The sequence below is a fragment of the Strigops habroptila genome, chromosome 12 (genome assembly GCF_004027225.2).
Source record: "Strigops habroptila isolate Jane chromosome 12, bStrHab1.2.pri, whole genome shotgun sequence".
Taxonomy (NCBI): domain Eukaryota; kingdom Metazoa; phylum Chordata; class Aves; order Psittaciformes; family Psittacidae; genus Strigops; species Strigops habroptila.
Window position 1 is genome coordinate 9,262,691 of NC_044288.2, and position 13,394 is coordinate 9,276,084.

Below are 13,394 nucleotides of genomic sequence, written 5' to 3' on the forward strand. Positions count from 1 at the left end.
TCCAGTCTGTACATCAGTGATTCATAAATGTTTCTGTTAAGGATGATTTTGATATTTGATAATGGAAACAGCTGGGGCATCGTGCTTGGAAAGAACAGCCACTTCTGCAGATGGCTTTAGGAACAAAACCCTTCCTGTCCCTTCCAGCACTGCCTGACCTGCCAACGTTTTGTCAACCATCTGCATGTAATCTTTGAAACACAGTTTGAGGATCATCTCTTATTTCATAGCTTGATCAAATGATAATATTTATCAAGAAAAGATTGGTTTATTTTCCTGTATAGAATATGCAATGAAAATGGGAAAGAATCACTTCTCTGTAGACCCTGTGGCCTGTTTGGTTAGCTTAGCTTGAGTTTATCAAAGTGGGAATTAGTTCTGTAGTCTGTCTTACTCTGCCTGGAGAAGTTGATATAAATTGTGGCTATTTAGCTGGAGAAATGCTAGAAAAGTCCTTGCATAAAATGCTGTGTGGATCACGTGCTGCTGAGACTCTCCAAGCACAATTTGCGCTTGGGCTTAATTCCAGAGCTGTTAATGTGAGCTACATAAGCCAGTAAAGTGATGTAATGTAAAACAGATTTAACCCTATATATCCCGTTACCCTCCTCTGAAAGAAATATTGATGTTAAGTCATTTAAGCCTTATTTCTTAGGTTTGCTGGCTAATGATTAAAATGAGGGCAAGCTCAAAAGGTCCAAGGTGATATCTAAACCCCAGTATTTTTCTGTCTAGTCAAGAGAAGGAAATGCTGCTCATCTGTCAAAGTGCTGGGGCTGGCATTAGCTGATCAACATGGAGCGTGTGGGAAGATGGAGGCAGCACAGTCTGCTGTGATTGAATCACTTAAAATGAGTGTTATTTTATATGAGGCAGGGAAGGCAGGAGACCAGCATGGCTGGATCAAGACCTCATCTGAAAACTGAAGCACAAGGAGGAAATGCACACAGTTGGACCAGGGACATTATCCTGGGAGGAAGACGGGGACACTGCCCGCAGGTGTGGGGTTGGGATCAGGGAAGGCAAGGCATGGTTGGAGCTGGGTTTGGCAAGGGATGTGAAGGACAAGAAGGGTGTATTAGTCAGAAAAAGAAGATTAGAGAAAATGCACTCCCTTCCGTCCATAAACAAGGCAGGAGAACCAGTGACGTGGAGGAGGATGAGGCACTCAGCAGTGAATTTTTCGCCTCAGTGGTCACTCTTCCCACATCTCTCAAGTTCCTGACCTCAAGGTGGGGACTGGGGGAATGAAGTCCTTCCCATGGTAACAGAAGGTCAGGTTTGAGACCACCTGAGGAACCTGAACATACACAAGTCCATGGGACCCAACAAGATGCATCCCGGGTCCAGAGTTGGATGCTGTAGCTGCTGTAGGCGCTCTCCATCTTACTTGAAAAATCATGGCAGTAAGAGGAAGTCCTTAGTGCCTGGAGAAAAGGGAACAAGACTCCAAGGAGACCTTATTGCAGCCTTTCCGTACTTAAAAGGGCTTATAAGAAAGACTTTTTACCAGGACCTGTTGTGGGCAGGACAAGGGGCAACAGTTTTAAACTGGAAAAGAGGAGATGCTGAGTCACTGGAACAGGTTAGCGCAGAGAATCTGTGGCTGCCCCATCACTGAAGTATTCAAAGTCAGGTTGGACAGCACCCCATCCTTTAGTTTGGAGGTTTTGCGAACATGCAGAGTATTTGCTGTGTTGGTTTGTTCAGTGTTCTTGTAAAATCTCCAGGATTTATTTTAAAGTGAAAGGGAATATTGTCAATGTGTTCATTTAAAAAGCTAAACTCCATTTTCTGCCAGTCTCTAAGTAATTGCTTTATACTTCTCAGTGACACATCTTGTTGTTCAACTTTTTGAATTTAAACAGAAAGGATTTGCATGCTGGCTTCAACTAAAAAAAAAAGTGATGGAGAAACTCCTCGGTGGAAACTGAAAATTTGAAACTACTTTTTTTTCCCCCTTGCCTCCCATCTGTTTGCAAAGTTATTTTCATGCAATTACATCATTTAAACTTTACATAAGGAATTATTGCAAGTGAGTCTTGTGTGATTCTGCTTTTTGTTGCCAGTATTGCATTCTCTTCCACCAGTGCGTCGTGTGTCTGCTCAGTGTGATGTCTCTGTTGCCATCTATTGACGACAGTAGAGATGTGTCTACACCATTGGGTAACCAATGGTAGTACTGAATCACTGTGTTATTTCATTAGTAATACAGGGTCTCAAATTGTGAAAAAACATCTTGTTTATGTGAATTTGCAAGCAAATTAAATGCTATCAAATGAGAATCAGTCAACAGAGGAAAGAAAAGTCATCCTTATCTCTCCCCTTCCTCCCTTTATATACTCCTCCTGCCATACTTGCTCTATGCCAGGATTAAAATCCATGTTATAATACCAAAATGAGATCACATCCCTTTCATTTTAGTCACTTAATTTGCTTCACTTTTTGCACTGTCATGCAGTTAATACTGGTGAGCTCATATTGCCTATAGTTCATTGGAGTTGGGGTGGCATATACGTAAAGTCAGAGGACAAATGTCCCATGTTAATTTTGTTCCAGAACTTGTGATCGTGATGCCTATAGCATGGTGTTGCTTTATGCCAGTGGTATTTGTACCATCCAGTGACTGTAGATTTCAGTGTAACAACGTGTTTTTCGTGGTGTTCACAGAGGGAGCTGTTACAATTTCTGCTTTGGATTTTTGGTCACAGAATTTCTTTTGTTGTATTAACTACCTAAAACCATAAATCACTAAACTGAAGACACTGAACTCTTTGTCTGATGGATGTTTGCTTTGTAGGCTACGGAGAGTGAGATGGGAGACGTTGATTTAACAGGTCTTCCAGAAGCACCTGTAGACTCTGAAGATGAAGAAGAAGAGGAGGACGAAGACATTGACAGAACTTCTGATCCGCTTCTAGGGCGAGATGTTGTACGAGAGTGCCTTGAGAAAGAGCCTGCAGATAAAACTGATGATGATATTGGTGAGGAGAAAAAAAGATCTTTGTGTAAAACTGTATCATATAACATCTGTAAGAAGCGTATCTGAAAACTGTTGAGTGAGTTAACATTAAATGTATGTCCTCAAAATAAAGTGATGTCTTCCAGAAGTCACTTTGCTCTAGTGATACACTTAATTGAATGATTTCTTCTCTTCCTATCTGAAAGAGTATTTGTTCTGAGAAACTTAAGTATTTTAAAGAACAATCTTTGAGATGCTTAAGATGTGAAATATTACAGTCATTGTATGGGTTGCTATAAGGGAGGAATAGGTAGCAAGATAGTTTTGACTGCCTGAAGTGTTTGAATTAGTTATTAAATGGCAGAGTGAACATACTAGTATCGCACTACAGATATACTTAATTGTAAACTGCAAACCATTTGAGATTAAAATGATTTACTGCAGTGTTTAACTAGAAATTGGCATTAGTTTTAGTAGTAAAATTTGTGTTATGCTGTACTTCAGATTACTTCTCTAAACACTGGAAAATCTTTTCAAGCTCCTATCAAGCTTATAACTACTGTACCATAAGGGTGTTTTCAATTTTTGTTAATGTTTGAAACTGAAGTGCTTTTTACACTCTAGCTAGATTGCTGCCGTGAAAGTCAATCAGGGGACTGTAGAGTCAAGTTCTGGTCTTTGATGACAAAATGCATACTGGGCTCATTTAGCCAGCAGCGCTAATGGGAGCTGTTGGCACCACTGAGCAATTTTAACATAAGTTTAACGAGGTTTAATCCACCTGTGGAGGATAGGGTGTCTAAGGAACCCCTGTGCCTTGCAGTCTTCATACCAATGTTTCCTTTGTCTAACAGAGCAATTACTGGAATTTATGCATCAACTCCCTGCCTTTGCAAACATGACCATGTCTGTGAGGAGAGAACTTTGCTCAGTGATGATATTTGAAGTAGTAGAGCAAGCAGGAGCCATCATACTTGAAGACGGCCAAGAAGTAAGTTACTGCTTCCAGCGCAATTTGGGTGCTTGTAGGCAGTGGGTTAGCAAGGGCATGTAAGGGTGAAGGGCTGGGAAATCTGTTGCACCTCTTCCACACTTGTAAGCTAGAGAATTCTTCCCTCACCATATCCAAAATCCCTAAGCCTTAGCCCATCCCTTTGGGAGATTCTGCCTGTGTGTTACTACCTTGTTCAAGACTTCAACTTGGCCAAGTATAGACATAAACCAGCATTTAGGATGTTATCAGGTAAGTGCTAACATCTCAAGAAGTTTATTTCCAAGAGTATTTGTAGCGTAAAATAATGCATCATTTCCATTGGTAAAATAACTTTTTTATAATGTATTTTTATTAAGTACTAACATGGAGAGGTATCCTTGCCCAGCAACATAGGTGGTATAATGTAAATGACTAAATTAGGATCAGTTTCCGTACATAGTCAGTGGGAGGAGACTGATGCCCAAATTAGTTAGTGGTCAGGCTCCCAGCATAGGCGCTCTGAATCACTGTCTGTCCTTGGATTAAGGTGTCTGGAATGGCCACAGCAGGTCACCCCTCCAAGAGAAGTAGGATGGCTCTCATCTCTGGTAGTGACCAAATGGGTACCCAGGGGAAGAGCGTTCATTCTCCCCAAATGGTATAAATGTATTGTAGCAATTAGCCCACTGATTAAAAAAGCAATCTATTCATCAGCATTCCTCCCTGCTGAATTAGTTGTGAAATGAATGAAGAACGCTGAAAAGCATTCTTGTTTCAGTCATCTTCATTGCTTGCCGTACAGTGCACCCTTTTAGTGAATGACATGTTGCAAAACTCAGCTGACAACAAGAATAAGCCTTTCTGAGATAAGAGCACTGGAACAGCTTATAAAAGTTGTTGAATTAGCTTCACTTTTTAAATCTTTCTTTTTACTTCCTCCAGCTCGATTCTTGGTATGTTATTTTAAATGGCACAGTGGAAATCAGCTATCCTGATGGGAAGAGTGAGAGTCTCTGTATGGGAAATAGTTTTGGGATTACTCCCTCTCTGGACAAACAGTACATGAATGGAGTGGTCAGAACCAAAGTAGATGATTGTCAGGTAAGATTACAGTTCTGTACAACTACCTCTTATTCTTAAGTATGTAATAAAAGAAAACAGACTACTTTCATCTTGACGCATGATCTTCATTCCAGGAGCATTAAAAAGGAGGTTGGTATGTTATGGGTCAGGGGCTTGGCTGATGTTGTGTTAGTTGTACACTCTGCAGTAGCTGAGACTTATTGCATGCTGCTGTTATGTGAGAAACAGGAACTTGTGCTTTGTGCTGGAATATAAGCTTAGTCTACTGCGGTCATGCTGCGCATGGGATTGACATGCAGTAAGAACAGATAAATAGAAAATATCCATTTTCACTTCTTAGAGGCTTTGTCCTTTATATGTTTAGCCCACTTGAGCCACCTTTTGGAGTTGTAAGAAGGTGACCAGTTCTATTTGTCTCCTATTCTAACTTTCTGGTGTAGTTGGGCAGAACAGAGCAGGGTTGGTATCAAATGCTGTGCTGTTGTGAATGTGTTGAAGCTGCCCAGAGATGGGGATATATTCATGGTTTGGGTATTTATTAACAACTGTGTTGTTTGGGGGCAGTTTGTATGTATAGCCCAGCAAGACTACTGGAGGATCCTGAACCACGTGGAAAAAAACACTCACAAAGTGGAGGAAGAAGGAGAAATTGTGATGGTAAAGGAGCACAGGGAGCTGGATCGCAGTGGAACCAGAAAAGGACACATAGTTATCAAGGTGAATTTCTTTCTGTGCTTTCCATTAATCTGTTTAACCCTTATTTGTTAGTAAATTAATACAATTCTGGTTTGACTCTAGAACACATACTCAGTTTTGTTCATCTCAGGTATTACCTATGCAAAACATTTGGGCTGAGAGCAGCATAAAGATCTGATTTAAACACTTTAGTGTGTTTTCTCCTGACTTTGCCATAACTGAAATGTCAAAAGGGAGTGTAATATTCATATGATTTTACATTCATATACTCTCTAGGGAGAGATTGTGATGAGAGATACCAGTTATGTTTTGCATTTAATTTTTTAAGGCAACACCCGAGCGACTCATCATGCACTTAATAGAAGAACATTCGATTGTGGATCCAACCTACATCGAAGATTTCCTTCTGACGTACAGAACGTTTCTAACCAGCCCCCTGGAAGTTGGAAATAAACTCCTGGAGTGGTTCACAGTGGACAGCCTCAGGGATAAGGTCAGTTTGAGTCTGAGAGATTAGTATTTCAGGTCAAAATGTCTCCAAATTGATTCTCTTTTGTATTGATGATAAACTAGGATTATGCTCCAGCTATTTTATGTGAACTATTTTAAAGCGAAGTGTTTGTCACTAGTATCAAGACAGGATTCTCCAGTGTGTTGTATGCGTATAGTGTTAATATCCTGAATTAGGTCTGACACTGCCTCTCTTTTGCAGAGTGATAAATACTGATTTCTATTTAAGTTAAAGATGTAAATGCCAGTCTCTGAAATCATTTTTCACCAGAACTGCAGGGGAACTGTTCATGATCTCTTGGACATACGATACAATCATAGAATGGTTTGGGTTGGAAAGGACCTTGAGATAATCTAGATCACTAGACCATGTCACCCAAGGCTCTGTCCAAACTGGCCTTGAACACTGCCAGGGATGGAGCATTTACCACTTCTCTGGGCAACCTGTTCCAGCGCCTCACCACCCTCACAGTAAAGAGCTTCTCCCTTATATCTAACCTGAACTTCCCCTGTTTAGGTTTAAACCCATTCCCCCTTGTCCTATCGCACTGTGCTTGTCTTCCATAATGTTCTACTTTAAAGCTTTTCAGTGTATTGAGCACATTTTATTTGAGCAGCTTTTTGCAAACTCTGCGGTTAAAATAAACTCTGCTCAAGACAGGTGCAGTTGATAAAAATGGTTCCATAAATAGAACCAGGTTCTACTCTTATATATCCATGCACATACACGTGAAAACTACTGTTCATAGTTTGGAACTTGTATCCCTGTCCAATTTGTTGAAAATGATGGCAGTAAAATTCCTTGCCAGCGGTTTTATGTGTTCTAGCTTAGAGCTGAAGAAAACCCAACACACTACCAAAATGCTGTCTTTTTTTGAGTAGGAAATTGTCAGGGGTCTTTTGCTGTGGTTACTGCTTCTCTTCTTACCTTCTTCCATGCTGTTCATCTTGGCTGCTACTGTCTATTAAGCAAAGGAAAGTAAAAAGAAAACTGTCTCAGCAAATAAAAGAGGAAATTGTTTATTTTTAGAAGAGAAACTGCTATAGACCAACCTTTGTATAATTCGAGTGGATAAAATATTTCTAATGAATGGTAGTAACTCTGTTGCACATATAAAAGCAACCTGAAGATTTAACTGAAAGTATGTTATTATCACAACATACTTCCTAGAACTTTCTTTAAGGAGATCATTAGGATGCTTTAAAAAGGTAAGTTTTATAAACAGCATAAGGAGGAGTTAACTTAGAAGGTGGAATTGTGCACCATTAAGTACTGGGTGGTGTAGACAATTAAGCACAAATTTGTTTCTACAATTAAAGGAAGAGAGAAGATGATTTCAAGTGTAAATGTTCTCCGCTTCTGTTTGTGAACAGATGCAGTACTCTGTCATATATTGTTCTATGTTAATCTATAAGATTAAAGTTTATAGGAGAAGAATCATGGGTGCCTTTATGTATACATTATTTGGTATTTTCTTTTTCTAGGTTACCAGAGTGGTCTTGCTGTGGGTGAACAATCATTTTAATGACTTTGAAGGAGATCCTGCTATGACTCGATTCCTGGAAGAGTTTGAAAAGAATTTAGAAGATACGGTAGGAGCAAAATAGAAGGGGGTCATACTTCCTAATGTTATACTTCTTCATTTGCCAGCATGTTTCCAGTGACTAACACATTGGAGTCTATAAGTCTAACAGTTAATAGATGCTTTTAACATGGACAGAGTTGTTCTTAAAGACGTATTTAGATATAAAAGCCATATAAAATAGTACACAGGGCGCTCATTTATGTGTTTTTGCATTACTGCAAAAGAGGACAAGGTTTATTTAGTAAGATTTGGATCCATGGCATCAAAACTCCTTTTTGTGGCACTTGGGGTGTTTTTCACAACTGTGTTTTTTCCATTTTGTGTTGTCGACTTCTGTGTTACAGAAAATGAAAGGCCATCTCAGATTGCTGAATATTGCCTGTGCTGCCAAAGCAAAATGGAGACAAATTACCCTGCAGAAACCTTCTAGAGACTCACCACTGTTCTTCAGCCTACTCGGAGGAAGCGACAAGGGGTTTGGTATTTTTGTAGAGACTGTAGAAATGGGCAGTAAAGCGGCAGAAGCTGGACTTAAACGTGGAGACCAGGTAAAAAGAATGAAGTTCATTTAAAATACTCTGGTTCAACCAACAGTAGTGTTCTCAGCAGAAGATGATGCTGTTTACTGAAAGCAAACAACTGGCTAATGTTCTGTTGTGAATGCCACAGTTCAGCTCCAGTTTGCACGTGTTAAATGGGTTTCTGTTAAATAGTTTTCTAAATATTTAAAGTATTTCAACACAGAACGGGAAAAGAAACCCAATTGTAGTTAATTTAGGGAACTTTCTGATCAGAGATATAGTTAATTTGAAGCCATCAGATTGTTTTGTTGGATCGATTCCTGTGTGGATCATCCCTGCTCACTGAGGCTGGTGGAGCAATGGCAGTTCGCTCTAGGCGAAGATCACAGAATCATGAAATGGTTTGGGTTGGAAGGGACCTTAAAGCTCCTCCAATTCCAACCCCCTGCCACAGGCAGGGACACCTTCCAGTAGAGCAGGTTGCTCCAAGCCCCTGTGTCCAACCTGGCCTTGAACACTGCCAGGGATGGGGCAGCCACAACATCCACAACAAGGTCCGGCCTTTGATGTAATATCAGCTCCATGGTCCATGATCCACCACTTTTGATTCAGGTGCAACTCCCAATTGCCAGGTGATCACAGAAAATAAATGTGTTTAAAGTGTTTACAGGTAGAAATGGAGGTCCTGGCTTGGTCACAGGGTATGACTTCACTGACATAATCAAAGCAGTAATGTTTTCATTCTACAACTGCTGTAAAGATGCTGTGGTAACTTCTAGAAAGTTCTCACTGTGCCTGTATTACCACCTTTGTATTTATAAGTCTGTCGAATAGTTGTTCTAATAGTCCCTATTTTTATTTCTTCTTAAAGATAATGGAAGTAAATGGACAGAATTTTGAGAACATTACCTTTGTAAAAGCTCTGGAAATCTTAAGGAACAACACTCACCTCTCCATCACTGTAAAAACAAACATTTTTGGTGAGTAGACTTTATATATGATGTATTTTTGTGTATGTGAAGGAAACTCCAGTCTTTCTGGCTCTTAGAAGTGCATTAAGATTCCAGCCTCACTCCAGGAGTGAGAAGTTACGCAGAAGTCCCCTCGTTGTGCCTCCATTTCTTCAAGAAGTTCTTGTGTGCCAAGGGCTGCACATTGAGTGGCACAAAGCCAGCCGTGGGCAGCTCTCTACTCCCTGAGACATCCAAAATGACTGTTTAAGCAGCTTTAATGTCCCTTCATGGATATGGCTGAAAGAGAGCCAAGGGATCCAGACCAAAATATTTTTTGCCAAAACCCAGCAAAAAATGTCAAACTGGGCTTTGTAAAACTTTTTATAATGGCTGTAAGAATGATAGGTTAAATTGAGAAGAGGATATAAAAAGTGGTATGACATCAAAATGTTGGCTCTTAATTATCAGTGTGAATATAAACACATAAATATCTCTTCAAAATCTTAGTCAAATCATCTGTTCTTTTTCTATAATCCCCTTCAGGCAACAGAATAACCATAGCTACAGAAAGAACAAGGCTGTGCCCAAGATAGCTCCTTTGTCTGTAGTCGTATCTGAGGCTTCCTGATGGTTTCCTCCTCTTACTTTCTTCCCTCAGTTACCTTCCCTTGGTCACTATTGATTTTCTTTTCAGTTATTACTTTCTGTTTATCACAGTGCAGGTAAAAAGTTTCACGGTCTGAGCAGTCGCTTATTAATTCCGGAAAAGCATAAAACCCCACAGTAACTGGTGGTCCAGGCTCATGTGAAATGACATAAAATAAATCAGAACTGTAACTGAGATGGGGATAGATGGTTGGTTTGTATTATAAATGTACGCAACATACACTGACAAGTGGATTCTAATATCTTTGTGCAAGCTGCTACAATTTCAAGGTGATTTCTCTGATAAATTTTAATGAATTCATGTCTTGAAGCTTTTGTCAACAGTGATACTTATTATCCTGTCTTTTTAATTGAGTGCTAAGCGCCTCGTGCTGACAAGGAGCAGTTTGCTCTTCTTACATTTGAATCTATACTGTGAAGGTTGAAAGCCTGAAATTTTATTACATAGTAGAAATTATGGAATTTGACTGGGATTTTCAATATGGAAAGTCCTGGTTGCTTTGCTCATAGGGATAGTCTGAGTAATTTCCTCTGTAGGGTTCTGCATTCTCCCAGTATCACCACATTTTCAAGAGAAAATACTGGATTTCTGACTGAAGTGATTGAAAAAGATTTTGAAAAGATCTGTAAAGAAATAATTTGAATTGATAATCCAATTTGATCAATTAAGTTTTACCTTTTATTTGTGGGAAGAAACACAAAGAACATGACCACTGTCTTTTCCATGGACTTTTATCTTTGGGATGTCAGTGTTGGTAATAGACTGGCTTACTTTGATAAATGCGATAGGAAATTTGATGCAGCTTCTGTTCAGTAGCATTACTAAAAGCAAACAAAGGCAGTTTTGTAGAGTATCAGTCTGTCTTGTAGTTATCCTTGAGGAAGCATCTGCACTCCATCATGTAAAAGATGCACACAACACAGTCAATAAATACATAGAGCTGATTGCCATGAACATGATGTTTCCGTATTATCTACCTGGAAACAACAGACCAGGTCTATTAAATTTGCTGTGGTATGTGCTAATTTCAAAAGTAGTTAGCAGAACTGTGCTGTGCAGAATGTTTGATTGTTTTATTGAACATTGAGGAGGTTGCTCTTTCTGCCAAGGTAATCAAAAGCAAAACTTAAATGGGAAAAGACGCACACCCTTAGAATCAAAGTTAAAATGCAATGTATTGCCTGGTTTGTAACTTTCGAGCTCGCTTTTACTGCAGGGATGGGGGAAGCAAAAAATTTGAGGGGAAAGAAGAATTCACTGTGAAGTTTTAAGCGTGCAAAAGGCAATCACAATGGTTGTATCTTCTCTTACAGTGTTTAAGGAGTTGCTCTGCAGGATAGGACAAGAGAAGAACGGAATTCCACATATTCCCAAAATCGCAGAAAAGAAAAACAACCGTTACTCCATCCCAGATATGCCTGGAGATGTGGAACAGATGTTTCCCCGTGAAAAAGGAAACAAGAAAATGAAAGCAAACACTGTATCTGGTGGGAGAAACAGAATCAGGAAAATTTTAGACAAGACCCGATTCAGCATCTTGCCTCCAAAACTGTTCAGGTTTGTCAGATTCTTCTGGTCCAAAAGCAATTGTTCCGTATTAAGTTGTGATATTTCAGTTGCTGAGTATCTGCAGTCATAAGCTTCATGTTGCTTATGTTGGGTTTTTTAAATCTGATTTTTAAATTGCAAATCTGACCCATAAATGCAGAACAAGACCAGTGAGCATTTGAACACTTTCAGATATGCTTTTTCTCTGTCCTTGTTTTGAAAGCCTGTCTACAACGTGTAATTAACACATCTGAGTGCCATTATTTTTCTTAGTTTCGTTCACCCCAAGATGAATCTTAGGAGCTTAATGCACATAATTGAACCCAACCTGTTTTGCAGCGACGGGAGCGTGAGCCAGTCTCAGGACGACAGCATTGTTGGGACGCGGCAGTGCAGGCACAGCCTGGCCATCATGCCCATTCCAGGAACCCTCTCATCCAGCAGCCCTGACCTTTTGCAGCCTACAACTAGCATCCTGGATTTCTCTAATCCTTCAGGTAAACTAGGAGCACTAGCTTGATTTACAGGACGATTACAAGGCAACTGTTTCAGGAGGAAAATTACATGTTTTACATCTTTTAGCATCAAACACACTGAGTGCAGTTACTTACCTCTTTATCTTGTGGCTCTAACATGTCCAGACTGGAGCTTTTTTGTAATGTGACACTTAGCTTGTTTTCACAAAGAAATGTGTTTTTCCACCTCTGAGAGTCTTTGATTTGTTGGAGTTTACCAGAGCTCCAGTAGAAGCAGAGTGTCCTTGTGTGCACCTTTCTCTTTTGTCATCTGTTCCAAATACCAATACTCCTGATGATTTGATTTGTCCATCCGTCATCTTCAAATATGTATTTCAAGCAGTATTGTGGATGGAATAGGACTGCCATGGTACCAACAGTGATGTTAATGTTTAATGTCTTAAAAGCATTACGTACTGTATGTCTGAAAAACTGCAAAACATTTGGGTATGTGAGGTCCGGGCTTTCATGTAGGAACAGAGTTTATGTGGTGGCTGTATGAGGCATTTGTTACATGCCTGTAAACACGTCAAGTCAGAATCTCGTTTCCCTATTTCAAGTGTAAATTCTGTGTGTAAATACGTGTTCTGTAAAGTGCCATGTTGCTTAGGTTTATGTGAATTTGCAGGTTTCCCCTTTAAAAGGGATGTGTGCAGATACATCCTATCAAGTGCATAAATCTCTGTAGGAGGTTGGTTCCCTTTTGTGCTGCAAATCCAGGTTCTTGCTGTCTGCATGAGAGCCACACATGTTCTCTAAGAATCTTCATTTAATACTGTACAAGTTACTGCATAATATCAAATGTTGATAGCTAGTCCTTATCTTTACATTTACTATAACAAATATGCTGTCATTTTTGAATGTAAGAGCAAACCAAAGTACTTCTGACAGTGTACTACATACACTTGATCAGTTCTGTAAACATCCAGATCTTGATTTGGTGCTGACATGGTGTTTTTCTTTTTTTCCTGCCCGCAGCTGTTGGGTTTTACTGTAAGTATCCTGATGTACAGCATCCTGTAGGCCTTAATACCGCATGGCTTGCCTGTTAAACTTAACACTTTCGTATGTTGCATTGACATTGTTATTACTGTTAGGGCATTAGATAGTCCTTTGCCCAATAATCTTCCCTTAAATAAAACAAATCTATAGGTTTTCTTTCCAGGCATGGTGCTGTGCTGAGGCTGAGACCTGCATTTTATTCCCATTTCTGCCACCAGCACACTGATGACCTTTGGCAGTTTCCTTTGCTTCTCTGTGACCTTGCTTTAAGGAATGAAGTTGCTTATGTCCCTTTTACAGAAACTGAGGTTTTAGATGATACTGTAGTTTGAATCTAGTTTCTTCTTGTGTTGGACTCTGTAACTAAAACCATGTGCA

The 13,394-nt window shown here is 39.7% G+C and overlaps 1 protein-coding gene across 8 annotated transcripts in view; it reads left to right on the top strand.

Annotated features, from left to right (window-relative positions):
- Window positions 1-13,394, top strand: part of RAPGEF6 (Rap guanine nucleotide exchange factor 6) — a 118,870-nt gene that overhangs the window by 74,038 nt on the left and 31,438 nt on the right. For 6 of the 8 annotated variants that reach the window (XM_030504965.1, XM_030504972.1, XM_030504968.1 and 3 more), the window contains 11 exons: window positions 2,801-2,984; window positions 3,817-3,953; window positions 4,878-5,036; window positions 5,583-5,735; window positions 6,043-6,207; window positions 7,710-7,817; window positions 8,155-8,358; window positions 9,203-9,311; window positions 11,265-11,508; window positions 11,839-11,996; window positions 12,993-13,007. In XM_030504965.1, coding sequence (XP_030360825.1) covers window positions 2,801-2,984; window positions 3,817-3,953; window positions 4,878-5,036; window positions 5,583-5,735; window positions 6,043-6,207; window positions 7,710-7,817; window positions 8,155-8,358; window positions 9,203-9,311; window positions 11,265-11,508; window positions 11,839-11,996; window positions 12,993-13,007 — 1,636 coding nt within the window. The remainder of the gene's footprint in view (window positions 1-2,800; window positions 2,985-3,816; window positions 3,954-4,877; window positions 5,037-5,582; window positions 5,736-6,042; window positions 6,208-7,709; window positions 7,818-8,154; window positions 8,359-9,202; window positions 9,312-11,264; window positions 11,509-11,838; window positions 11,997-12,992; window positions 13,008-13,394) is intronic. The other 2 variants (XM_030504966.1, XM_030504969.1) reach the window with 1 other exon arrangement.